Source organism: Sander vitreus, chromosome 13 (genome assembly GCF_031162955.1).
Source record: "Sander vitreus isolate 19-12246 chromosome 13, sanVit1, whole genome shotgun sequence".
Lineage (NCBI taxonomy): Eukaryota > Metazoa > Chordata > Actinopteri > Perciformes > Percidae > Sander > Sander vitreus.
In genome coordinates this window covers 3,047,790-3,074,681 of record NC_135867.1, presented here as the reverse complement: position 1 = coordinate 3,074,681, position 26,892 = coordinate 3,047,790, and the positions used below count along the sequence as shown (strand labels likewise).

The 26,892-nt window shown below is 42.3% G+C and overlaps 1 protein-coding gene across 1 annotated transcript in view; it reads left to right on the top strand.

Moving 5' to 3' along the window:
* Nucleotides 1-26,892, top strand: part of wwc1 (WW and C2 domain containing 1) — an 81,296-nt gene that overhangs the window by 22,176 nt on the left and 32,228 nt on the right. Inside the window, exons 4-9 of the mRNA XM_078265588.1 lie at nucleotides 896-972; nucleotides 4,550-4,629; nucleotides 11,106-11,235; nucleotides 16,851-16,997; nucleotides 19,381-19,451; nucleotides 21,745-21,990. Coding sequence (XP_078121714.1) covers nucleotides 896-972; nucleotides 4,550-4,629; nucleotides 11,106-11,235; nucleotides 16,851-16,997; nucleotides 19,381-19,451; nucleotides 21,745-21,990 — 751 coding nt within the window. The remainder of the gene's footprint in view (nucleotides 1-895; nucleotides 973-4,549; nucleotides 4,630-11,105; nucleotides 11,236-16,850; nucleotides 16,998-19,380; nucleotides 19,452-21,744; nucleotides 21,991-26,892) is intronic.

Below are 26,892 nucleotides of genomic sequence, written 5' to 3'. Positions count from 1 at the left end.
GCGATAACGTAGTTGAATATCGCGATATTGATTGCAGTAAATAAACACATTAAAGTGTGCTCAGCTCTGCTCAGGGTTTAAAATGAACTTTTTCGTCCACCAGCCAAATGGCTCGTGAATGTTCAAACCAGCCACTCGATGGATTACCACTGTTTTTTTAATAAAAAAATAAAAAAATATCCATTAAAAAATAAATATATATAATTTATTTTTTAATGGATATTTTTTGGCATTTCAGGCCTTTATTTGTATAGGACAGCTTAGACATGAAAGGGGAGAGAGAGATGGGGGGGATAATGACATGCAGCAAAGGGCCGCAGACCGGAGTCGAACCCGCGGCCGCTGCGTCGAGGAGTAAACCTCTATATATGGGCGCCTGCGCTACCAGGTGAGCTATCCAGGCACCCTATTTTTTATTTTTTTAAACTAAGACAAAAAAAATCTTGTCTATCGCGATGTTTATTGCGCCAGTTGAAATTGCAATGACGATTTAAAAAAGCAATATATTGGAGCGCTATAATACTATTTGGAAGTGGATTTTGGGTAATAGAAAAACAAGGGAGGAAGCGCTACAGCCATGTAACACATAGTGTAATCACAAACAGACTCTACAACCGCTCTGACTGCAGCTTTACCTTTTCTTCTTTGTCTTGACAGAAAAAAGAAGTTGAGATTTCTTCAGTTTTGCCAGATATATAAACCCGTTTCCCCACAGGGACTTCAGGCGATGGTTCTGTCTCTCTCTCTCTCTTTTTCTCAGAGGTTTCTTCTGTTGCCTTTTCGCTGGTGAAATACAAAAAAAAAACCCAGCTGTGAAATAACCAAGTGAGAAAAGGATGTCATGGGCCGTTCTTTAACACCTGTCTTTTCTCTTCCTATCTTTCCTTTCCTGCAGTGAATTCCAGATCGTCCTCATCCAGCAAGTACGACCCAGACATCCTAAAAGCAGAAATAGCCACAGCCAAAAGTCGGGTAAGAGCCTCTCCTCCCTGTTTCAACCTCGTCTGGCTGATTCCTGATCTACTCCAGGGTTTCTGGGGGATCTTAAAAAGTCTAAAATCTGCTATATAATTCTAGGCCTTAACAAGTCTTCAGTGTGCTATATAATTTGCTGTATTACGACTACAAATGAGACCAACATGCAACTTATTTTGCCGCAAATCAGCTTTCGAGTGATCGGTCTCTTTTGGATTGTACCACGCAGACATAAAATGGATTTTATTTGTTTCAATGGTCTTAAAAAGTCTTACATTCGACATCGTGAAACCTGCAGAAACCTTGTATGTGTGATTGTCACACTTTTGCCATCTCATATTTAAAATTGTTATATACTCATGTTTGGGGTTGCACATTTATGTTGAAAAGACCAAAAGACAAATGTGATGGAGTTGTTTAAGTAGTAAACAGGAAGATGTTGTTTTAGATTTAATGAACAGGAATGCGTGTTCACTGAAGAGGAAACTCCCATTTCATTCTTCCTGGCTGTGGATGAAATATGTAGTGGAGTTACCTGCACTAGCCACAACCCCCCCTCCAAGTTTAGCAGTTTAATTGGTTGAAAGCCACATGACTCAACTCATTCTTTCCACATGTGACTATAACACACCACAACTGATGCTGGAGTTTTTTTTTTTTTAACTACAAAGGATAACTCTGGTGATATTTTATATTCTTGTTATTGTCAACAAATCAATAATGAAGTGTATCAAAAACTGATATATCTTCTTCGTCTGTGCTGAAGATTCCCCATTGTTGTCCCAAAACTATTAAACACACATCAGTGAGCCACACTAGAGCTGTAACCGGGCCTTAAAAGTTAGACAAGCCCGACAAGTACATTTTGATTGACAGCTTTTTAAAAGCCTGAACCCGTTTACAGCCCGACATTATTCAAATGTGCGCACGCACACAGCTCTTTTGCCTTTTGTCAAGAATGAGTCATTTATACATTTTTAAACATAATTTATTCATGACTAACGTAGGCCTGAGCCCGGCCCGAGCCCGTTTAAAATGATAGAAATTAAAACCGAACTCGACCGAACCCATCGCGTCCCGTCAAGTTCGGGCAAAGATCTTCAGCTCTAAGCCACACTGCTGCACTGGGTTCCTTCATTACCATGAACACAAACACACACACACACACACACACACACACACACACACACACACACACACACACACACACACACACACACACACACACACACACACAGTAAGTGGGCATTCAGACAGAACTGCGTCGGCTGTCAGACGGTGCAGCAAAAACGCAGGTCTTTCCCATTCATTTTGAATAGGGGTTAGTGCATTTAGGCCGTGGCCGGGTTTGCTGCAGGGGGGGGGACATGCAAAAAAAAAAAAGAAAAGCCGCAAGCCGGCCTGCAGGAGAAACGCAAGCCCACTTCACGCTGCGGTGGCAATCATGTAACCGGAGATCAGACTTGTCGGTGTGTTTTGAAGTGGTTTTGAGAGTCCCGTACAGGAAACGGGAAACGTCACTGCCTCTATCGCCGCCACGAGAAAGTGAGAAAACACGAAACGCTGGACTGCCCGGGAGTTTGTTTAACAGCTGACTGTTTGCCACACAACAAAGCACAGTCCATCCGTGTCTCCTGTGAAATGAAGCTGCCTTCAAGTGCAGTCTGAACCGTCACACATTATCCACATTATTTACAGGCTTAGATAAATTATATAATAGACATCGTAGGGGCTGGGCAATATATCGATATTATATCGATATCGTGATATGAGACTATATATCATCTTAGATTTTGGATATCGTAATATCGTGATATGACAACAAGTGTTGTCTTTTCCTGGTTTTAAAGGCTGCATTACAGTAAAGTGATGTCATTTTCTGAACTTACCAGACTGTTCTATTATTTGCCTTTACCCCACTTAGACATTATGTCCACATTACTGATGATTATTTATCAAAAATCTAAGTGTGAAGATATTTCGTTAAAGCACCAATTGTCAACCCTAGAATATCGCCACAATATCGAAATCGAGGTATTTGGTCAAAAATATCGTGATATCTGATTTTCTCCATATCACCCAGCTCTAAGACATCTTTACTTGTGCAAATGGCATAGTAATAATAGTATATATTAAAGAGCTTGTGCAAATAGCATAGTTAAAGTCCAAATGGCGTTTTCTATATTAAAGTGCTTGTGCAAATGACATAGATAAGTGCAGTAACAGGATGAGGAAGGAGGCTATAAACGATATGACGTAACTGTGAAATATAAAGTCTACTTGTGCTACGTTGGGGGGGGTTAAAGAACACAACAGGGCGTCACACAAATGGGCCATTTTAGTGACACCATGGGCCCTAATGGACCAATGGGCTCGAGGCTAAGAGCCACAGACAGGCTAGAGACATCAGAAGGTACTGAGAGACCGACTACATTGTTGGTTTTGAGCTTTTCATGGGACTTGTTTGCAATAACAAATATATAGAACTAGGCCTGTAACTATTACCAAATAATTGTCTAATTGTCAATTATTTTATATAATCGCCGTTTCTTTGTTTAACCGCAGTTAATTGCTAACAATAGCTACGGTCTTAAGGGTATGACTGGTAATTGTTGATTTTGTTAAGATATGCCAAATTGTATTCATATGAGTGATTATTGGTCGGACTACATATATTTATCAATACTTTAATTGTAAGTTGTTGGCAGTTTACCCCTAAACACGTCCATAGCAACAGTAATGACGAGGTGGGATACAGTTAGAAACAATGTTTTATGATAGGCGTTGTTTACTTCATGGGTGTGTACCTGTGTTATTACATTATCTGAGTCACATTATATAGGCTTGCGTGATATTGACAGAATGTGATCTTGCGATATCGATTATGAATATTGCGATATCAATATTCATTTCGATATTTTTAAACATATGTAACATTAAAAAAGTTATGGGAGAACGCATCAAAATAGATTCATAAGAAGAGGGGGGGTAAGGTGCACAGTTCTGAGATGCTATATACATACATAAAAACATAAAAAGATAAATATGGTTTATATACAGTAATGATATTGCACAGTAATAAAATTGCACAGTATTATCAATATTAAGTATTACATATTAGATATTGCACAGTAGGTGGGTAGAAGAAAGTCCGGGGGTTTGGGGGTAAGACTGTAAAGTCAGTGCACGTGTGGTTATGGCTTTTGGAAAGCACACACAAAATAATCTAAATATTGCATACTTATCGCGACACTTCGATATAATATTGTGCAACGTGATATCGTGATAACGATATTGAGTCGCTATATCAAGGACCCCTAGTCACATAACAGTGATATATATATATAATATATATATATATATATATATATATATATATATATATTATATAACTAAAACAAGTATCCCGGGATTCATTCACAACTTTAATTTGTTTGACTAATTATATTGTTAAGTGCAATTTTTTCTGAGACAATTAATTGTACATCAACATTTTGAGTTGTTACGACTCTGTATCACCGGCCTTATTCTTTAAAGATATTTGCTACTAGTTTTTCTCGTCTCTGTGTCTCAGGTGAACAAGCTGAAGCGGGACCTGGCCTGTATGAAGCAGGAGCTGCAGTACAAAGAACAAGGCTACGAGACCCTCAAAGAGTAAGCGGTGCATCCTGACGTCCCTCACACAGATACTGTTTTACCTCTCTCTTTGTCACGGAGGTATTTGTTGTTCACGTGTGCTCTCGTGTTCACTTCTGGAAGCTTTCCAGACTAATCCCACACACGCACACACACCTTGAGTTCTTGCTAAAGGGCATTTTGAGTTTTGACAGGTATATTTGTTGTCTGGGATTTGAGCCTCACGCTTTACGCTACCACCAGCCCTCCTAATTGGATTTGACGAGCATGGCGAGACAGTCTGAATCTGACTTGAATAGCAAGTATTTTACGTGACCTTCCCTCTGTCTTTACAGGTTCAAACTCTGGCTGGAAAACACCTTCGACTCACGTTTACTGCGTGTTCGAGAGAGTCCTCAGGCAGGGCAGATCTGTCAGGGTGATCTTTAGCCATCTCCTCCGTTCATGTAGTCATCATTTAACATGTCTTTATTAGGAAGTAGCTTTTTTTAAGTGTCTGTGTAAAACATCCGGCTCAGAAAGTCTGAAACTAGGACTGCAAGTAATGATTAAGTGAAAAATGTCCATCGCAACTTCCTAGAGCCCAGAACCAAAGACTTTTACAACGATATAGAACAGAGAAAAGCAGTAAATCTTCACATTTGGGAAGCTTGAACCAGAAACTTATGTAATCATTACATAAAAATGTAAGTCAGGTCAGGCTGGGGCTGTGTGCCAGTAAACAACAGACAAAAACGTTTCAATGTGAACAACTCAGTTTGACTATTTAAGCCACGTGTGTCAAACTCAAGGCCCGAGGGCCAAATCCAGCCCCTCGCAGGTTTTGATCCGGCCCGCATTTCAATTTAGGTGCTTTTTTTCGACATTTTTGACTCCTTTTCCTGCGGTTTATGAGGTTTTCAGTGCTTTAGGCACTTTGTTTTAACGTTATGGACGCTTTACTCAATGTTTTGGCACTTTTTCTGATGTTTTTGGCACTTTTTCAGACAATTTTGGCACTTTTTTTCCAGCCTTTTTCCAACCTTTTTAGCGGGCTTTATGAGGCCCAAAATGTGTACAGTGTAATACAGTCAACATATTTGACTTTTTCCTCTTAAATAAAAGCATGGGAATAAACTCTACATGTCCGGCCCTTGATGGGATTCTCATTTTCCAGTGTGGCCCTTAGGGCCCTGACACACCAACCCGATTATCGGCCGTCGGACGGTCTGGCGAGGTCGGTGACTCGAGTCTGTTCGGTGTGTTCCGTGCCGTCGTCAGCCGGAGGAGCCGTCGGCCTACATTTGGGCCGATTTGACATGTTGAATCGGAAGGCGAGCAGTCGGACTCAGTGACCAATCTGATTGGTGGAGCGCTAACCCGGGATGAGCCTGACGAACGCCTCTCAAAATCTGACGAAAATCTTTTAAACTGACCTTTGTCTGCATGGCCTGATCCTCGCTTAAAATGTTTTCAGAAACACGTTTCGGTGATCTATTTTTGTAAAATACGAGATCGTAGATTCCCAACGAGCCGCCGTTATGGTCGGGCAGAAGCCAGACCCACGTGAAGCGTTCGTCCAATCAGCTGCCAGTTTTCATTTTTTGGGCGACACTACAGATTAGCGCCGCTTTAAAGATTAACCGGCTAAGTTTGTGGACATTATGTGGATCGTGTTTCTTAAATCACGTCTCTCAACCTATAGCTCTTTCATTTGTCTTATCCGTATCTACGACATGATCACTCCTGCATCACAGAGATGTTGTTGTACAGTAGAGATGAAGGAGTCGAGGCTTATTGTAGCGTCGCACTTGACTTGGTTGGAATTTGCCCCGTTGAACAGCACGTTAAACAGTAAATGTGAATATGTCGAGTTGAACGGAAGGAAAGTCAGTCAGAAACGTCAGTGCAGCAGCCTTGCTTATCGCCCCAGTTATTGCCTCAGCATTATCACACATTCCATCCGATCATTAAACACTAACACCTCTATAAAACGCACCAATGGAACAACAGCCGAGGAATGTGGATTTAAAAAAGGAAACGCCCCTTTCTATCTGACCTACTTCTCCAACTCGGAATTCAAAGGTGTGCAAGGTGTACCGCTGAAGCCATCTGTGAGGAATGTTGATTTCCATTTGTTCTTTTGTCTCAGACTGAGGCGGCCTGTCACGTATTTTCTATTTTTTAAATTCACCACCATTGGTTGGAAAGCTGACGCACCGATCCGCTGTCAGTGGATGTTGATTTGAACAGGAATGCCCGGTCTGTTTGTCTTGCCTCCCGCAGCACAGCGAGAGTGTCAGGCAGATTAAAGAGTAGCCGAGGCAGAGTGGTTGGACGGCATTCCTCCCCGACTTTCCTCTCCTGTTACAGTCATCAGACGGCATTCAACAACCAGTCACTGTTTGCAGATATACGAAATATGCTTAGATTGGAATGCAGCCGAAAACACTCAGCTCCTGATAAGATTTCACAAAATACTGCTCCATGAGAGGGTGTTTTGTGATTAACCCTGATATGTAGAACAGAAAAGTGACAATATAATACACTGTATGGGCCAAGGTATGTTAGTTCCAATAAAGGAGAAGAGTATTTTAGACCAGCGGTTCCCAACCTGGTCGTTCGATCAGAGGGGCCACAAGAGAATTGTCAGTATAGGAGGGCAGAGAAAACATTTGTCCTCCTCCATTGTTGTGCTCAGTTTTCAGATTTTCCTCTAACCTTTGCCTTTTTGCTTGTGATTTAGGGGATACTTTTATTTGAATTCTTCAGCACAAAAACAACTTGTAGACATATGTAACCAGTGACCAGGGTTCACAAGACATCAGTGGTGTAGTCTACGTCAGGGGTTTTCAAACTTTTTGTGTGTGTGGAGCACTATTTGTGATCAAGAATTTCCGCGGACCACCTCATAACACATAAACACATAAAAATATGCGTACACACAGTCCTACCTGAATTAATCCGCACCTGTTAGCGCCTAGCTTAATAGGCCTACTAGCACTAAAACTATAACTGGTCATCGCATCAGTACAACAGCCTTGTTAAAAGAAAGTTGACTGCACACAACGGCTGGCACATATTTTATTTATTTATTTACTTTTTATTATTATTATTATTTATTTAAGCGCCCGAGGGCATAATCAGGTTCATTTGATCAACAGGCTTTGATTATCAATCTTCAGAATTTGGACTTGAACGTCACGGCCGAGCGCCACTAGCCTATTTTAGTAATCGTACAATAACTTGACAATTTATTATATCAATATACATATTCTTAATTTTTATGGGAATTTCCTGGTAAAATGAAGGTTAAAAACTATTATTTAATATTTTATTTTGCTTTTCCACGGACCACCTGCAGTACCCTCACGGACCACAGTTTGGGAATGACTGGTCTACGTGATACGCAGGTATACGCAGTGTACCCACTAGGAAAGCTCCAGGATTTCCATATACCCACTTAAAAATTCCCAGTGACACGCAACAGCATACTTTCCATTATATTTTTGATATATTTTGAATTGTCATCTGTGTTTTCCTTCTTCACATAAATAGGCTAAATAAAGGTATTTCCACCGTAAATTGGTGCGTTAAAGTGTCATCAGAATACAGGAAATTAAGCCGTTGATGCTCAAAACTTCCTCGCTGAATTCCAGCAGGGGGCGACACGTGCGGTTGCAAAAGGTGGTCGGTTTCTGTAGAAGTCTATGAGAAAGTGACCCACTTCTCACTTGATTTATGACCTCAGTAAACATTTTCATAATGAGTTTATGGTCTCAATCGCTGGTTTTAAGCCGCACCAGCTATGTGTACTCCGCAAGTCTGAGCTCAACGGCTCCTGTAGTCGGGTGTGCTCAGCAATCTGTGATGCGGCAGAGCTTGCAAACTGTAGCAGCTCGCAATCTCTAACAGAAATACTGTAGAATGCGGTCAAGCTCGCCGTCCGTCACTCGCATCTCCGTGGTAACACCAGCCGCCGCTAAAGTTGGAGAGCGACGCCATCAGGGCAGAGCGAAGTGTCGGTGAGCAGAGAAGACGCAGAAACAATGTGAGTCAGTGAAAAGAGCCGGTTTGACCGCGGAGATGAGAGAAATACGCACTAGTCCAGGACACAGGAACTTCTCCCTGTGTTCACTTTCTCGCTCTCGCGCCTGAGACACATCTGACCAATAAGCGGAGTGAACGTTCTTGCGTGGTTTGCAGTGACGCATTTTGGTACGCTCGGATTTTAACCAGGTGTGAAACGAAAACCGAACCAATGGGGAAATGGCTCCAAGTTTACAAACTCATCACCTGATTCGGACCAAAAAAAAAATCAAACTATAGGTGTGAAAACGCCCTTAAGAAATGTTTTTTTCCTAGTTTGGTGTTAAAGAACTTAACTGGCCTGCACAGGGACCCTGACCTTAACCCCATCCAACTCATTTGGGATCACCCAAAATCATAGTTGGACCTTTAACATCTCAGAAAATAAACCTGATGATGGTTTCAGGGGTTTTCTATCAGATTGGACTTGACGATTATTAACCCAAAGCCTGCTCCACAAGAGTTTGAAAGTCACGGGCATTTACCAGGCACACAGGGGCGAACAGACGAGGCTATCCAATTGCATTATGGGAAGTGTAGGAGTCTATTTTTGGAGCTTGACCCCTAAGTAGAGATTAAACGTCAGCATATCTCGGCCTCTGCTTTACCAGTTTTGACCATTCTTTCTATCGGTCAATATAATGTCTGATTTGTTTTTTTTTTAGTCTTCAATATTGATATTTCAAAAATCCATTATCAGTAGGGCTTTGGTGTCCGTATACTTTTAGCCATATGTACTGTATGATATGAGGCTTTATCAAGGCATGTTTAGTATAAAACTGTTGCCAAAGGTGTGGTTTTTGGATTTCCCATTTGAGGTCAGAGATCATCAAGCACCCACACAGGCAGAATTCAGGGTTTTAGAAAAGATGATAATAATTCATGTCTTCATCTGTCCTGTCAAAATAAAGGCCTAAAATGTACGCGATAGTGTGGAATTTCCGTGTCACTTTAAATCGTGTGACTATAGTTAGTTAAATGTTTCAGCTTAGTCCGTATCGGTTCTCTTTCTCTGTGTTATTGCAAAGAGGTCATTGTGATTTTAATTATAAAAAGGTTCATAACACCGTTTTCACTCCGCATAAGTCCATGTTTGAGAAGGACTTAGAGAGGATTACTTGCTCTCTCTGCCTGTTACAGACAAGTGCCTCTTTCCCTCCCTCACTTCCCTTATTCTCTGTGTTCCTTGTTTTTCTCTCTCTCTCTCTCTCTCTCTCTCTCTCTCTCTCTCTCTCTCTCTCTCGAACCTCCCTCCCCCCTTCTTCCCTCTCTGAAGAATGTGGAAGGACCTGTTATTCAGATGCATGCATGACTTGCTGATGACAGAGTTTACATAGCTGCTGCTGCCTCTGATGGCTGTTCCCTGCAGTGACTCTTCTCCCTGAAGCAGGGTCTTCCCAGCGTCTGGTACAGACACAACAATCACACCATTGGAAATATAAATTTATACTATATTGTATAAAATGAAGTTGCATATTAAACCGGGCCTACAATAAAGTGTAGGGTGGCCTAAAGCCTTTTATACATAACTTTTTAGTGCATTATACTAAGCTATTAAAATAATAATTGTTGGCATGGTTTTATAAACAATCTAGTATTAAACATACATGTGGCACAGTGAATCCTTAGAATGAACTGTATCTGTGGATGGCTACCTTTGTACAGACCAGTTAGCCTATCATTATTACCAATCGGAAGGTCGTGGTTCGATTCCTGGCCCTGCGGTCCCATGTTGATGATGTTGTTAGACACTGAACTCCGTATTGCTCCCGATGCTGCGCCATCGGTGTGTGAATGTGTGTGAATGTTTATCTGATGAGCAGGTGGCACCTTGTACTTGTAATTGTATTTTGCACGGCTACATGTAAACGGGAATATTAGTGGAATACTCACTTTCATTAGCCATGTAAACGGCTTTGTCGGAATATCGTCTTTTTCGGAATAAGGGCAAAAACCGGAATATTATGTTCATGTAAACAGTCATTGTTTCACAATCTTTTTGGTCCGAGTTCCCCCCACAGTCAGATGAACTCACGTCCCCCCCCTTCATCAATTCCCAATGTATGTTCCAAATGTAAACCACTATACATGATATTGTTAATTTCACACTTGTTGAACTGTGTTCAGGCTGGTTTGGTCAGCAATCCTACTACTACTAGGCTACTACTTGGAGTGAAGCTGGATGTTTCAACCATTTATCCATTACTTTTATGGAGTCATTTGAACAGTTTAGTCTTTACTTTTAGCTATTTATTACTACCATTTATTTATTACTTTAAGCTACCAGTTTGCACACACTCTTACATAACGGCAACATGTAGTGTTCTGGTGTTAACAGCTGAGAGGTTGGGAATCACTGTTCCAAATCATCATCCAAGCTGACCTTTATCTCCTGCCTCTTTCCGTGCCACCCCCCTCCCTTCCAGGATTGACCAGAAGGTGTCCAACAGCCCGTCTGGCTACAAGCTGCAGGAGGCGCAGGCTATCCTCAGCGAGGTCCGCTCCATCCGAGACGCCATCAGCTCTGGGGAGAAGGAGAAACAGGAACTCATGCAGGTAAGCTTTCTGTCCCTAACCCTAACGTCTCTGCAGCACCACAATATTAAATTCACAATAGTTTGACACATATTTTGCCTTAAACAAATCTCACCTGCGATTTGGATATTGCACTTGTCCATATAGCGATTTCGATAAAATTGTGATTAATTGTGCAGACAGTTTGGGTTGTAGGGGTAAATGAGTGGGGCTGGAAGGTCCACACATCACATCTCATCAGTTGGACCTGGAGGAAAGTTTAGAAAAACTACAACCCCACACCGGATCTAGCCAGACCGGAAACAAAACAACGTCGCACACACTTGTTTGGGCCAAAGAGTAGTAGGTTAACGTTACGGTTTGAGCGGATGGCGAGAACGAGACGCCGAAATGGATGCCAATAAGATTCTGAATGGAAAGTTTACTTTTAAAAAGTTGCCAAATGGTTCCATTGACAAGACCGAAGTGATCTGTGTGTTTTGTCGTTGTGAACTGAGCTATCATCGCAGCACGTCCAGTCTGAAATACCACTTGATGGCCAAGCACACAGCTGATGGCCAAGCACACGGCTGATGACCAAGCACACGGCTGATGGCCAAGCACGCGGCTGATGGCCAAGCACGCAGCTGATGGCCAAGTACACGGCTGATGGCCAAGCATGCGGCTGATGGCCAAGCACGCGGCTGATGGCCAAGCACGCAGCTGATGGCCAAGCACGCGGCTGATGGCCAAGCACGCACACGGCTGATGGCCAAGCACACGGCTGATGACCAAGCATACAGCTGATGGCCAAGCACACGGCTGATGGCCAAGCACACAGCTGATGGCCAAGCACACAGCTGATGCCAATTCTCCGCGACAATGAATGACTTTAGACAGAATCAATGTTGTTTTCAATAAATAAACATTTGCACAAAGCAAGCCGATCCACTTTTCCATGTTGAAAACATTAAAATGAGAAAAACAAGACAAAAAGAAATCAAGGGACATTTAGAATAGATCAAAATGTGCGATTAATTGCGAGTTAACTATGACATTAATGCGATTACTCGCGATTCAATATTTTAATCGTTTGACAGCACTAGTTCTAAGGGGTATTTAACTGCATTTACCTCTCATCCCAGGAATAAAATAGTCCCTAAATCCCTTAAACAGATAGATTGAAATGGGACAGGGACCAGAATTGGCATATTCTCTGGCTTATTTACCCCGAGATGGACTTTTGCAGTGACGTACAGTAACACCACTCCGATTGCAAAGCGGTGGCAGGCGGTGATTTGTGACGAAGAGCGAGAATAGGAAATGGACATGGAGTAGAGGCAAGGCTGTGAGGAGAAGAGGAGAAGAGGGTGTCAGATGACTCTCAGGAGGGTCTTTAGGCGTGCTAAAACTGTGAGAAAAGTGCCGGATGTACTAAAACAGATTTAGTGTCTGGGAGTAGCTGAAGCTGCAGGCGAGGCAGCTGGTGTTTTAGTGTCGAGCCTCAGTCGTTATGATGACAGCCTGTTGAGTTCACTCAAGAGGTGAGGGCCTTGTTTGTTTAGACCACTTTGGGATGAGTTTATTCTGGAAAGTGAAAACTTTTTTGCTGATGGCAGCGACATATGTCAACTGTGAGTTTTCATTTCCCTTCGCAGCTCATGTGGTAGAAACTCCGAGGGGGTAAGTGCGGGGATGTTAGGCCTCCTGCACACTGGCTGCGTGGCGTGAGCGTGGCGTTTCTGTTGCGTGTCAGCTGCGTGGCGTGAACGTGGCGTTTCTGTTGCGTGGCGGCTGCATGGATTTTTCTATGTCTTTGCACACCAGAAACGTGTCTGACGCGACGCTGCTGCTGCTAGCCTTGTCTGTACACATGGATGTTTCCCATTGATAAAATGCACTCAAGCAGTAGTATACTTCATGTTAAACATAAATATATACTGATCTGATTACAGCAAAGACAATGTCGGCAGTATTGACGGCAATATTTCGTTCTGTATTGACAGATGCAATATTTGAAAATCGATAATTATTTATTACTTTTTTAAATTACATTTATATCTGCATAACCCTAAACCTAATCCTAACCCTAGAGACTTTCAAACATCAACATGTCATTTATTAAATGTATTCGTGTCAAAATGACATATAAACATCTTTTCGTATTCTATGTTGCCTGGAAACACTTCCAACACGCTTGCGTGTCGTGTGAAAAATAGGCATCGGCCCTATTTCTAGCATGCAGGCGTTTTCGGCGCAGCCTGAGGCGTGCGTGTCACGCAGGCAGTGTGCAAGCCCTAACCTGTTACCATGGGAGCCGAAATATAAACGGTCACGCCACGCAGCTGACACGCTCACGCCACGCAGCCAGTGTGCAGGAGGCCTTAGGCGCATCTGTTGGGCTGATACTTCAGGTGACACTGTATCTCTGACACCACTGGTTTGAGTTGAGAAAAGAAGGATGTAGGGCTGCACCCAGGTAGTATTTTGACCACCAAATTTCTGTCTATTTTTGTTTTTTGGTTCATTATTTTGTCGATGAAATCAATGAATGAAGTCAAAAGATGACGAAAACCTCCCATCCTGAAGTCAAGGATGACATCACCCAAATTAGGGCTGGGCAATACATCGATATTATATCGAAATTGATATATGAAGCTAGATATATCGTCTTACATTTTGGATATCGTGATATTACATGGTTTTAAAGGCTTCATTACAGTAAAGTGATTCTTTATTCTTTATATTCTTTAGTCATTTTCTTACCAGACTGTTCTAGCTGTTCTATGATTTTTTTTTTTCCACGTCGTCCAGCTCTAGGCTGACATCTCCGACACCACTAGATTGAGTTTGGAAAACATTTGAAGGATGTAGGGCTGCACCCAGGTATTATTTTGATTACCAAATGTCTGTCTGTTTTTCTTTTTTGGTTAATTATTTTGCCTATAAAATGTCAAAAGATTACGAAAAAACTTCCCATCCTGGATTCCAAGATGACATCTCCACATCTCTTAGCCTGGAAATCCAGACCCAAATCCAAAAGATTGAGGGTCTGGCAATGAGTAATGAAAATGGCACAACTCGAGTGGCGGCACCAAACTCACTGCACGCAATTGGATAACACTACGACCAATCACAACAATACACGGGCTGACGTATCCAGAGCCCCATACGCTTAGCTACCAGCGGAGCTAACTGGTAGATTAAACTCTTAGCTACCAGAGGAGCTAACTGGTAGATTAAACTCTTAGCTACCAGCGGAGCTAACTGGTAGATTAAACTCTTAGCTACCAGAGGAGCTAACTGGTAGATTAAACTCTTAGCTACCAGAGGAGCTAACTGGTAGATTAAACTCTTAGCTACCAGCGGAGCTAACTGGTAGATTAAACTCTTAGCTACCAGAGGAGCTAACTGGTAGATTAAACTCTTAGCTACCAGAGGAGCTAACTGGTAGATTAAACTCTTAGCTACCAGCGGAGCTAACTGGATTTCCAGGGTACACATGTCTGGTTTTGTCCGACCAACAGTCCAAAACTCCAAGATATTTAATCCAGACAATTTCTAATGATATAAAACGGAGAAAACCAGCAAATCTTTCTTTGCAAAACTGCTCACGTTCTGCCAGGTTGCACTGGGACCTCAGGTTCAAGTTCCATTATGCTTCATTTGCATGAATGACAATCTCTCTCTCCACTCCTCTGTACTCATTTCATAACTCCCAACCCTCCTCCGCTTTGCCACCCTCTTTTATCGTGTGTGACAGTGGACCATGAAATCGGTTTGATATACCGTGTTTGGCAAAGAACAATGAATTGTTTCTAGTTTGCTAATATAGCATAAATCCTCGTTATAATGCCCGTGGGTTCAATTTTAGATTTCAGTCGTATAAAACCATTTTTTATGTTTCTTAACAGGGCAGATGTTCTTTGATGCTCCAGGCGCCAACGTGTCTGCACAGCGTATTAAACTGTAACAAAATGTAGAACTCAATTTGAGAATTCAAGGCTCCAGTTCAACCTCCCTCAAACCTCCCCTATTCCTAAAGGCCTACCCCACAAATCTCCACTCTCCATCCAATTCATGGATTTTGCCTTTTTAACTGTGTTTTTGCTTGTTTTAACTGCAAGGTGTCCTTGAGTGCAATGAAAGGCGCCCATAAATAGAATGTTATTATTTATTATTAAATAAAAATGCCCCGGTGTTGACAGTACTCCTAACATTACACCCCCATACATGCATATAGATTTGAAATATCACGAATTATCAGGCAAGTCTGGCTGCAGACTCGGTTTGACTCACGTTGGTTTGGAGGAAGAGGGAGGAGAATGTGTTCAATAATACATAATCGGCTCTGTGGACTCCTCTGCCTCCCTCTTTCTCCCGTCTCTCCCCCTCCCTCCCCCTTACCATCTGCAGCTGACAGTTGAGTCTGTCTGTCTGTCTGTGAGACTGTGTGTGTGTGTGTGTGTGTGTGTGTGTTTTTATGTCTGTGAGTGTGTCTTTTGCACCTCTTGAGTGCACTTCTTAATGCTCGATTGCTTCAGAGCGATGACAACTAGAGAAAGGGAGAGAGGTGTTTTCTCACAAACAGGACCACACTGACAGCTACAGTTAAAGCCGAAACAATTAGTCAATGAATGGATTATGGAAAATGATTAGTCAATAACTGATTAATAATCTCGGTCATACATTCTCTAGCTCCAGCTTCTCAATTTGTGAGAATCTGCAGCTTTTCTTCATGTCGGGATAGTGAGACATTTTACGACGTGCTGCAGCAAACGAGAGGACCATCCCTTAAATTGAAATGATGCGGATTCACTTTGTTTGGCACAATACACACATTTGAGTGTGAAGTGCAAAAGCTAGCTCCAAAATCGGTTTAGCAGTTGCTCCATTGAGAGAAAACTGCATCCGCTGAAGCAATTTTGCCAATGTTTTTTTCTTTACCAGTCCCCTGTGAGGAAACATAGGTGTGATTTGGTAATGGAATCTTTCAAGTAAACATTTAAAACACTTATCTCTGGCTGCCACTCACGGCTCAGTAAGAGACAAAGCGAGTCAGTTGAGAAACGGCATCACCTTAAATATACATAATCACTAGGGTTATCGTAGAGGTGCTATGTTATTTTCCCACCCCATCTGAAAAGCAAAGATAAGGTGCATTCCACAGCCGGCTTCAAAACCAACCGCAGAGTCATATAAGATATTCATCACGGCTATAAAGATAAAAAGGATGACTGCAGCAGCCTTCGCTGCTGCTGCTGCTGTATCCCTGTAACAACCATGGGGAACATGCAGCAAACACACAGCAAGTAGTCTTTTCCACTTTACAGTTGTGTCATTTTACAGATGCTCTTTGCCCTGAGCAGATTTCACTGGATGTCTCTGTACACTGAGTACAGGGTTTCCATGGGGTCTTAAAAAGTCTAAAGAAATAGTCTAAAATTTCAAAATCTAAAGATCACATCTTAATTTCGCTCACCTAATACAGTATTTGATTATTACTTCATCTGATATTTTTTCTTTCTCTGTCCTTAATCCCATCCTGTCTTTTTCCCTGTGTAGCTGTCACCTGCTGCTGTGTCCCAGTTGTTCCTTGCAGTTATGCATGTTTTGATTCATGTAATCTCCAGCGGTTTGTCCCTTCTGTTGTCCAGAAACTGGCGGTGTTGAAGGACAGTTTCCAGCTGGACTCGGGCTCCCAGCAGGAGCTGTGGGGCAGCAGTCCCTCGCTCGCCAACTCTGAGCTGTCCATCCCTCGCCTCTACTCGGACGCCGGCTCCCAGACCGACATCCCCGCCGAGGTGAGTCTCACTTTCACTTTTTTTTTTTTTTTACTCTCTTCAACTCTCTTTTTTGGTCTGGACTAACAGTAGTCAGCATAAAATTAGAGCCCGACCGATAAAGGATTTTTAAGGCCGATATCGATACAAATATTTGGTGATTTCAAAATCCGATATTCCGATGTATCGTCCGATATATATTTACAAAACAAATCCAGAAACGCGTAACAAAACATAAACAGATTTCCCTAACATTAGTTATTTGTAGTTATTTATGAGTCCTCACTAGGGTTGGGTATCGTTTGGAGTTTTTCCCGATACCGGTGCTAAAACGATACTTTTAAAACGGTGCTGTTGCCGAATTCTTTTTTAAAAGGAGCAGAAAACAACATTAAAGAACGGCTTGTTTATTGCTAAGGCCACAGGGTAAAAATTAAATGATTTATTAAAAAATGTTAATAACAATTACTTATAACAATAACTTATTTCACGACAAAAACAACCACTGGATGGGAAAAGAGTATTTTACAATAACTTTGAATGCAGCGCGAGGCTGGCGAGGCGAGTTTCAAGTGAACGCAACATCTGTGTTATTTTTCAGACAACGGCACAGACTGTCCTACGTCCCGGTATGGGAATCCTTCACAGTGAAATACAGACAAACTTTTACACAGTTTAGCTGTTTAACCGTGTTTAGTCCAGCTGCTAGCTAACGGTAGGCTAACGTTACCTGCTGACAAGTGTAGTGTTAACTAGCATGACATGCAGCGATGTTTCGGTTGCTTCTAACGTCCGTTTCGGAGCATCAGAGAGAAGCGCAGACATTTAAGTGGCAACGAAATGAGGCACCAAAATCAGCGTAGCTATTCGGTCCGGTAGATAACGGTCGTTAAGGCGCCGGTGCCGTATTAGCACCGGGTCTCGGTACCCAACCCTAGTCCTCGCTAAAATAATATGATAATGTTTGTTTTATTGTCACAAAAGAACAGAGGAACATCAAAATATATTAAAGTTCTGATAAATAAAATGTATAAAAATACAAACTTAAGATCTGAAACTTAAAAGACCTTTGAACAAAAACACAATAACAACAAAAATCAAAGAGTGTTGCCAACAGAGACGTTGTAGAGCGCCCTCAATGGTGTTTTTTTCCCCCCAACGGCTCCTTCCAGGCAGCGCTGCGACCGCTGCCTCCAAGGCACCTAACCATAACCCTAACCATAACCCTAACCATAACCATAACCATTGCCTAATTGACATCAAGGCAGTGCTGCGACCGTTGACTTCAAGGCACCTAACCCTAACCATAACCATAACCAGTGCCTAATCCTAGAGCTGTTGGGGGCAAAAACCACTGATAAACGCCCTCTGGTGGACAAACTATGCAACGCCAACACTCATAACCTGGTTGAAGGGTGTTTAGTCCGTTTTCATTTTATTTTTTAAATATTCATTTATCGGCCATTATAAATACCGATAGTTTGGAAAATGCCTAACATCGGCCAGAAAAGTTAGCCAGGTGGCAAGTGTGTTTATTTCCGATGGGGCCAATCACAGACAGAGGCACAGAGGTAGCATTGATGTAGAGCCCAATAGTTTCTGTGTCAACAGAATCATGAATGGAATCGCGAAATTGATAATTAAAAAAGCCAGCCGTTACATTGCCTTCCTATCAAGTTCAGGATCCAATTTAAAGTTCTTGTTCTGACATGTAGAGCCTTGCATGGTCCGGCGCCTGTTTATACCTCTGACCTGCTCCATTTTCTGTTTGGATCCTACTTTATTTCAACAATTTTTATCATGTGAAGCACTTTGGGACTTTGTCTGTAAAAGGTGCTATATCAAATAAACGTATTATTATTATAAGAGAGATTCCATAGGGCACAAGCTCGCTTCTTAACCTCTAGGCCACCACTGCATTAAAAAGTCAACCACCAAAGGCTGGGTATTAAACCTCAATGTGTTTTTGATTGCAAAGCAGGGATATTAAAACTGAACGATTTTCAGTCTTGTTGATGTATTGTTTCATCAGATATTGCCTGATTTAATTCATAATGTTGTTGATTTTACTCCTTTAATATAAATTGTTCTTACACAGCTGTCCCCATAGGTTGAGAACCTCTGGACTAAACTAGCTAACTGAATATAAAGTGGGTAAACTACCGTATCTCCGCCTACAGTAAAATGCTGCTTACACATTGATGCGTCAGTATTAACAATCTAATAATGTCAAATATAATAACATATCAGTCGGGCGTCATTTTTCTGCAGCACGAATACTTTTGATACTCGGATTACATTTAGCTGATAATACTTCTCTACTTTTTTACATGTATAGGTTTTTAAATGCAGGATGGCTTTTGTAATGAAGTATTTTGACATTGTTTATTTGTACTTTTGTCAGTTCATGACCAGCACCAACAAACTGGCAGAGAAGGTTCGTCTGAGTCTGAAGTACGAGGAAGCCAAGAGAAGGTAGACATTACTTTGTCTGGATAGAGGTGTGTGTGTGTGTGTGTGTGTGTGTGTGTGTAACAGTCACAATTAAAAGATGGCCATGGGCTCTTAAAACTTACTCAGCCACAAAAAAGTGGAACAAAAGGAAGGAAGAGAAAACAAATCGCACAGTGTTTACAAGAAGAAAAAGAAGACGTCAACCAAGGCTGCCTATGTATGCCCCCATTATAATTTCAGTTCAATATCATCCATCCACCCTTGCTGTGACACATATCGTCAGGTGAAAGGAATGTTAGCTTGATAACGCGCCGTCACTTTTATAAGGGTAATGTGTAAAGAAGATCGAGGCAGATCTCTGCTGTAATTTGCTATTTTTATGATAAATTCACATTTGATTTGGATGATTTGCCAGTTAAACATAATGGATTTGTGTGTGTGTGTGTGTGTGTTGTTTTCTGTTTAGTTTTGCATGGACTTGTTTTATCATTTGAGGAACTGCAAAAGCTTGATTAGATTTTGTTATGGTACCAGCTGACTAATCTGCCTCTAAAGTACTGACACACGTGGAATGAAAACATCTGGAAATAAAAAGAATAATATAGATGAGACACGTTTTACTGTCACTCTCCTGAGTGTTTAGCATGTAGGGAAAACACATGTGCACAAAAGTCTAATTATTGACCATCAAAGATTAAACTTTGATCTGCTTTTCTGGGCCAGAGAGCTCATCGACGGTTTGAATGTTGAAGTTTGTCCGCTTGATCTGTTGAGGAGAGAGACAGGATGAAGTTATAGTCAATTGTTGATTTAACTGACGGCAGTCTGAATCCACTTTTGTTTGCCAATTTCAGGGACCAAGCACGGAAGCAATGAGGAGAACCAGTTTTTGTTAAAACAAAATATATATATATATATATACATACAACCTAAGAACTTAATATCTAGGCCTATAAAAGAGGTCAACAAAATATAACTTTATTCAAATATAGCACAACAAAACAGGAGATGAACTCAACAAACTGACCTAACTGAATATGACAAAAGGGGACATGTATACTGGCTTGGCTGAACCAAATTACACACAAGGGGAAAACCAGGATGGACATAACTACAACTAATGCAAAGTACACCAAACTAAACCTAAATTCCATCTATCTATTCTGTTCCATCTTTGTTGGGAATCGCACATGCTCAGTACCTAGGTAAGGACTACTAGCCAGTCAGAAGCAGAGTATGAGGGCGTGCCCTGACAGTACCTAGGTAAGGACTACTAGCCAGTCAGAAGCAGAGTATGAGGGCGTGCCCTGACAGTACCTAGGTAAGGACTACTAGCCAGTCAGAAGCAGAGTATGAGGGCGTGCCCTGACAGTACCTAGATAAGGACTACTAGCCAGTCAGAAGCAGAGTATGAGGGCGTGCCCTGACAGTACCTAGATAAGGACTACTAGCCAGTCAGAAGCAGAGTATGAGGGCGTGTCCTGACAGTACCTAGGTAAGGACTACTAGCCAGTCAGAAGCAGAGTATGAGGGCGTGCCCTGACAGTACCTAGGTAAGGACTACTAGCCAGTCAGAAGCAGAGTATGAGGGCGTGTCCTGACAGTACCTAGGTAAGGACTACTAGCCAGTCAGAAGCAGAGTATGAGGGCGTGTCCTGACAGTACCTAGGTAAGGACTACTAGCCAGTCAGAAGCAGAGTATGAGGGCGTGCCACGCTAGCAGCTAGGCGAGCATTATAACGTGTGTTCCAAAGTGACCACGTTTGTCTCTGAAGTAAAGGCTGGACTACAACAGAGCTGTTTGGAGCAGTTTGTGAACAGTGTTTTCTGTTGGAGATGGTAAGTCCCTTTGGGCTGGACTTTGGGCTTTTTCACTTTGTAAACCTATAACGTGCTCAACCAAGATATATAACACAATAAAGGAAAGGGAAAAAGCCAAAAAGCATTATATGAGCACTTTAAAAAACACATTTGCACATTTCATAAATGTGTGCACTCCGTTTATACACTGTAAAGCCAAAAGCAAATAAACGTGGATTATGAATTACACAATCAATGTAATGTGTACCTTTTTGTTTGCCTGATTTGTTTGAAGTGTGGCTGACTGCACAATAAATGAATGTGTGTACTTAACAGAATAAGGTGACATTGTGCACCATATTACCATTGCTGGCTGTTTTGAACCTGTGTGGCCTTGGCCATCACCGCTATCGTTGATCAGTTCCTTCGTTCTTCCTCTCCCGTTTCCTTCATTCTTCACATCTGCTCCACATTTTCCTTCCTGCACCTCTTTCTCCATCCTATCCCCTCTCAGGATCGCCACCATCGAGGTGCAGATCGCCAAACTGGACAGCGAGGCGTGGCCGGGGCTGCTGGACCCGGAGCGGGACCGCCTCATCCTCATCAACGAGAAGGAGGAGCTGCTGAAGGAGCTGCAGTACGTCAGCCCTCGCCAGCGCCTGCAGCCCAACGACGCCGAGAAGCTGGAGTCGGAGAAGAAGCGTCTGGAGAGAGACCTGCAGGCCGCCAGGGACAACCAGAGCAAGGCTCTGACTGAGAGGTGGGTCTCTGCTACAAATGGTCCCGTATAGGGATCGACCCATACTGGTTTTTCAAGGCCGATACCAATTATTAGCAGTTAATGAAACCGATATTTAGAGCCAATATGGATTTACATCCATCCATCTTCGTCCACTTATTCGGGGTCGGGTCGCAGGGGCAGCAGCTCCAGCAGGGAGGTTTGGGGCCACATTAACCAGCTCTGACTGGGGGATCCCTAGGCATTCCCAGGCCATGTTGGAGATATAATCCCTCCACCTAGTCCTGGGTCTTCCCCGAAGCCTCCTCCCAGCTGGACGTGCCTGGAACACCTCCCTAGGGAGGCGCCCAGGGGGCATCCTTACCAGATGCCCGAACCACCTCAACTGTCTCCATTCGACGTAAAGGAGCAGCGGCTCTACTCCGAGCTCCTCACGGATGACTGAGCTTCTCACCCTCTCTCTAAGGGAGACGCCAGCCACCCTCCTGAGGAAACCCATTTCGGCCGCTTGTACCATTTACAGTGAAATGAAAATCTTTAAATCAAAATTATGATTTTGGAATGTTACAAACCCCAACACAAGAGATTTTTCAGCTCCTCTTAACGTGAGCCCCGTCTCGGTGTAACGTCGAGTTCTTCCTGCGTGTCTCTACGACGTGTAACATTAGACAGCCAATCACAGACATTATTAGATCTTGGTAGAAGCATGCTGCGTGCTCATTGGCTCCCTGACGCTGATGAGATTCACTCCGCAGGTATTGAAATTGGGTATTGAATGACGAGGCATTTTCGATACGCCGTAGAGCCGATTCGATCGGTGCCTAAAAACTAAGGGTCGATACCGATTATTTAGTAGTTAATGAAACCGTTTTTTTGGAACCGTTATGCATTTACAGGGAAAATGAAAATCTGTAAGTCAAAATTAAGATTTTGGAATGTTACAAACTCCAACACAAAACTTAGTTGAAATGCTTTAAGCAATTATTTAATAAATGGAAAAACTTTCAACATAATAGCCATTAACAGAGAGTCAGATAGTGTTGTGGGGGGGGGAGGGGACATTAAGTCAGACTCAGTGGTGAGTGAAACCAGAGCAGAGGGACACACACAGAGCACTTTTTAATAATTGACTTTATTGGTTATCAAGCAAATGAACACGATACAGATGATCTGCAAACTGCCAAAAAACGGCCTGACAATCAGCCAGGGCTGATCATGGGTCTATCAATAATCCCATACCATTTTTTGCTTCCCGATTCCGATACCTGAACTTGGGTATCGGCTGATAAGGAGTACCGTTACCAGCGTGTCATATATTTTATTATGTTTTGTCTAAAATGTGTTCATTAGAATAAACCACTTGAGATGTATCATCTCTTTTCGAGGGGGGCGGGGTGGTCGCGCCGTAAATGCCAATCATTACATAACGACCACGGCTGCACGATGTGAGGAAAATATCTAATTGCGATTATTTTGACTGATATTGCGATATGATTGACGATATTGGAGGGAATGACGCTCGATGGTGTTTTAAGCCCCCAACGTCGCCTTCCAGGCAGCTAACCCTAACCCTAAACATAACCATCGCTGCCTGGAAGGCGACGTTCGGGGCTTAAAAGACCAAACACCGGGAATGATAATGGTTGTATCATTATTCTCATTTGCATTGAAAAAATATTAAAACATTTTTTTAAATGCAAATGAATTTTTGCGAGGATCTGTACCAAACAAAGAGTTTTTCTTTAGTCTGATACGATTTGTAGGCCCGGAGGTCTCTGCAGCAGCACAATATTAACACATGGTTTGACACATTTTTTGCCTTTAACAAATATTGCGCCCCCCCCCATAAAAAATAAACATTGTGTTCAATGGGGGAAAAAAAGTTAATTTTCAAAATAATATATTTTAAAGCTGTAATTGCAATACTGATACTACTGTGATGTTTTTGCTGAAGGTTATCGTACCGTCAGAATTTCATGGGGGGGGGGGGGAACTAAAGAGCAGTGTCATGGAGAAGGTTAGAGCGGCTGATGACAGACAGCGCTGTCATGTGTGTAACTGTGGTCATTATTGTCTCATCTGCTGATGACACGGCTGACCTTCTGCATCTGTACACACATCCAACCTTCGGATGATTATTAAGAGTTAGAGATGAACATGGCAGTCCTCTCTCTCTCTCTCTCTCTCTCTCCCCTCTCCTCCTCCTCCTCCTCCCCCCCTTTAACAGGACTCCTGTTGTTCTGTGTTCAGACTCTACCTGAGCTCAGTCTCTCTTTGTGTCTTGTTCCTGTAACCTGAGAGGCTGCAGAGCCTGGTTACAAAAGGAACTTGTTGTAGTCCACCTACACACACACACACACACACACACACACACACACACACACACACACACACACACACACACACACACAGACAGAAATATGCACACACTCATGTATTCAGTGTCTGCAGGTTTTGCAGATGTCACATTCACTGAATCAGGGTCTTTGAGTACGGCTAAGTCTTTAATTTGTTTTGGAAGTTTTAAAGACTCCACAAACCCACGGAGGTATTATCAGATATATGGCCAATTAGACCTCCACTCAGTACGTTGCCCTTCTCTAAAAAAAAACGTAGCAAAGCTAGCAGAAGACAGAGGCAGATGTCAGCAAAGCTCTGTCTGAAAACGCCCACACACTCCTGAAAAGAGCTCTGATCAGCGACAAATTATTGTGTCCATGTTTGGGGCCTTTAAAAAATGTTGCTGTTTCTTGGTGCATGTTGTTATAAAATAAGACCCAAACCTTAACACAAAAGTCGCTTTTAACGTCATTGAAAAAGTCTTGAATGTACAGTACTTGGAAACTTCCAGACACATACACATTTTATCAGTGGAGGAAGAAGTATTCAGATCCTTGAGTAAAAGTACTAATATGACACTGTAAAACTACTCTGTTACAAGTAAAAGTCCTGCATTGAAAATGTTACTTAAGTAAAAGTATCATCAGGAAAATGTACTTAAAGGTCCTATGACATGCTGCTTTTTGGATGCTTTTATATAGGCCTCAGTGGTCCCCTAATACTGTATCTGAAGTCTCTTTTATATAGGCCTTAGTGGTCCCCTAATACTGTATCTGAAGTCTCTTTTATATAGGCCTTAGTGGTCCCCTAATACTGTATCTGAAGACTCTTTTATATAGGCCTTAGTGGTCCCCTAATACTGTATCTGAAGTCTCTTTTATATAGGCCTTAGTGGTCCCCTAATACTGTATCTGAAGTCTCTTTTATATAGACCATAGTGGTCCCCTAATACTGTATCTGAAGTCTCTTTCCCTAAATTCAGCCTTGGTGCAGAATTACAGCCACTAGAGCCAGTCCCACAATGAGCTTTCCTTAGGATGTGCCATTTCTGTGTCTGTAGCTTTAAATGCTATTGAGGAGGAGAGAGGGGGGGGCAAGGTGGAGGGTGGGGGTGTGGCCTTGACCAACTGCCACTTTGCTCGTTTGAAAGCCGTGATGTCTCTCTCTTTCTCATGGGTGGGCCAAATTCTCTGGGTGGGCAAAGCAGAGAAAGGGGAGGTAACCTTCCTCCTTATGACGTCATAAAGGGAAGATTCCAGATCGGCCCATCTGAGCTTTCATTTTCTCAATACCCAGGATACCCAGGGCTCGGTTTACACCTATCACCATTTCTAGCCACTGGGGGAACATAGGCAGACTGGGGGAACTCATATTAGTGTTAAAAAACCTCATAAAGTGAAATGATCATGCCATGGGACCTAAAAAGTACTCAATGCAGAAAGATCCTCACATTTTACAAACTGGAAACGATCCAAACAGTCCTGTCAATCAACTAAGTGTTTAATTCTCTAATCATTTCAGCTGGACTTCGTATTTTATAGACTACATGTGTTTTATGTGCAAAAACCTTAATTTGTAAAGTAACTAGTAACTAAAGATGTCAGATTAATGTAGGTAAAAAGTACAATATCTCTCTCTGAAGTGTAGCAGAGTAGAAGTAGAAAGTGCCATGAAAAGAAAAGACTCAAGTAAAGTTCCTCAAATTTGTACTTAAGTACAGTGCAGTAGAGTAAATGTACTTAGTTACATTCCACCACTGCCTTTTATTGCTAAAACCACAAGTGCCACTGCTTAATATCTTCACCAAAATTTGAGACACCATCTAAAACGGACCTGAAGATAGTGGAACCCTGGTCTGAAATGGACCAGAGGATAATTACCTGTGGCGGACCAGAACAGACCCATACAGAGAGAGAACAGCGACACTGGCAGCATGATGCTCCACCAATTTAGGACCAGTTAAAAAGAGAAGTGATACATCTAATTTTATACACACACACACACACACACACACACACACACACACACACCAACGCCAGCAGCAGTCTGTAACCTGATCGAAGGCTTCCCCTCTTTGGCCTGTTTCCACTCAAAGCATGGATCATAGTAACAGCTGTTAATGGACCGGTTTCCTCTGAACAAAGCTCATTCAAACAAATGACACCGCTATCAGCTGAACACAAAGCAGCTGCTCACAACACCCCGACACATCGCCGCCAACATGTCATATTTGTTAACTGTTGTTTTCCAAAGTGCTCACACCTCCAGCGCTAGCAGAGATGGCAGATTATGTTCAGTGTTTTTCTTGCCTGGTCGGGCAAGCAACGAACCTACAATAACTGCAAATTAGACATGTTTTATGCAAACCCTAATCAAGTAAAGAACTTTAACAGCACTTAAAAAAACATTGATGACGTAGGATTGTTTGTTAAAAGATCTAAAAATCTAAAAACTGCTCCTCAGATCTCTGCAGGGTAAATCCAGACAGCTAGCTAGACTATCTGTCCAATCTGAGTTTTCTGTTGCTACTAAAACAACCTTTGAACGTACACATGTTCCACCGAAACAAGTTCCTTCGATTTT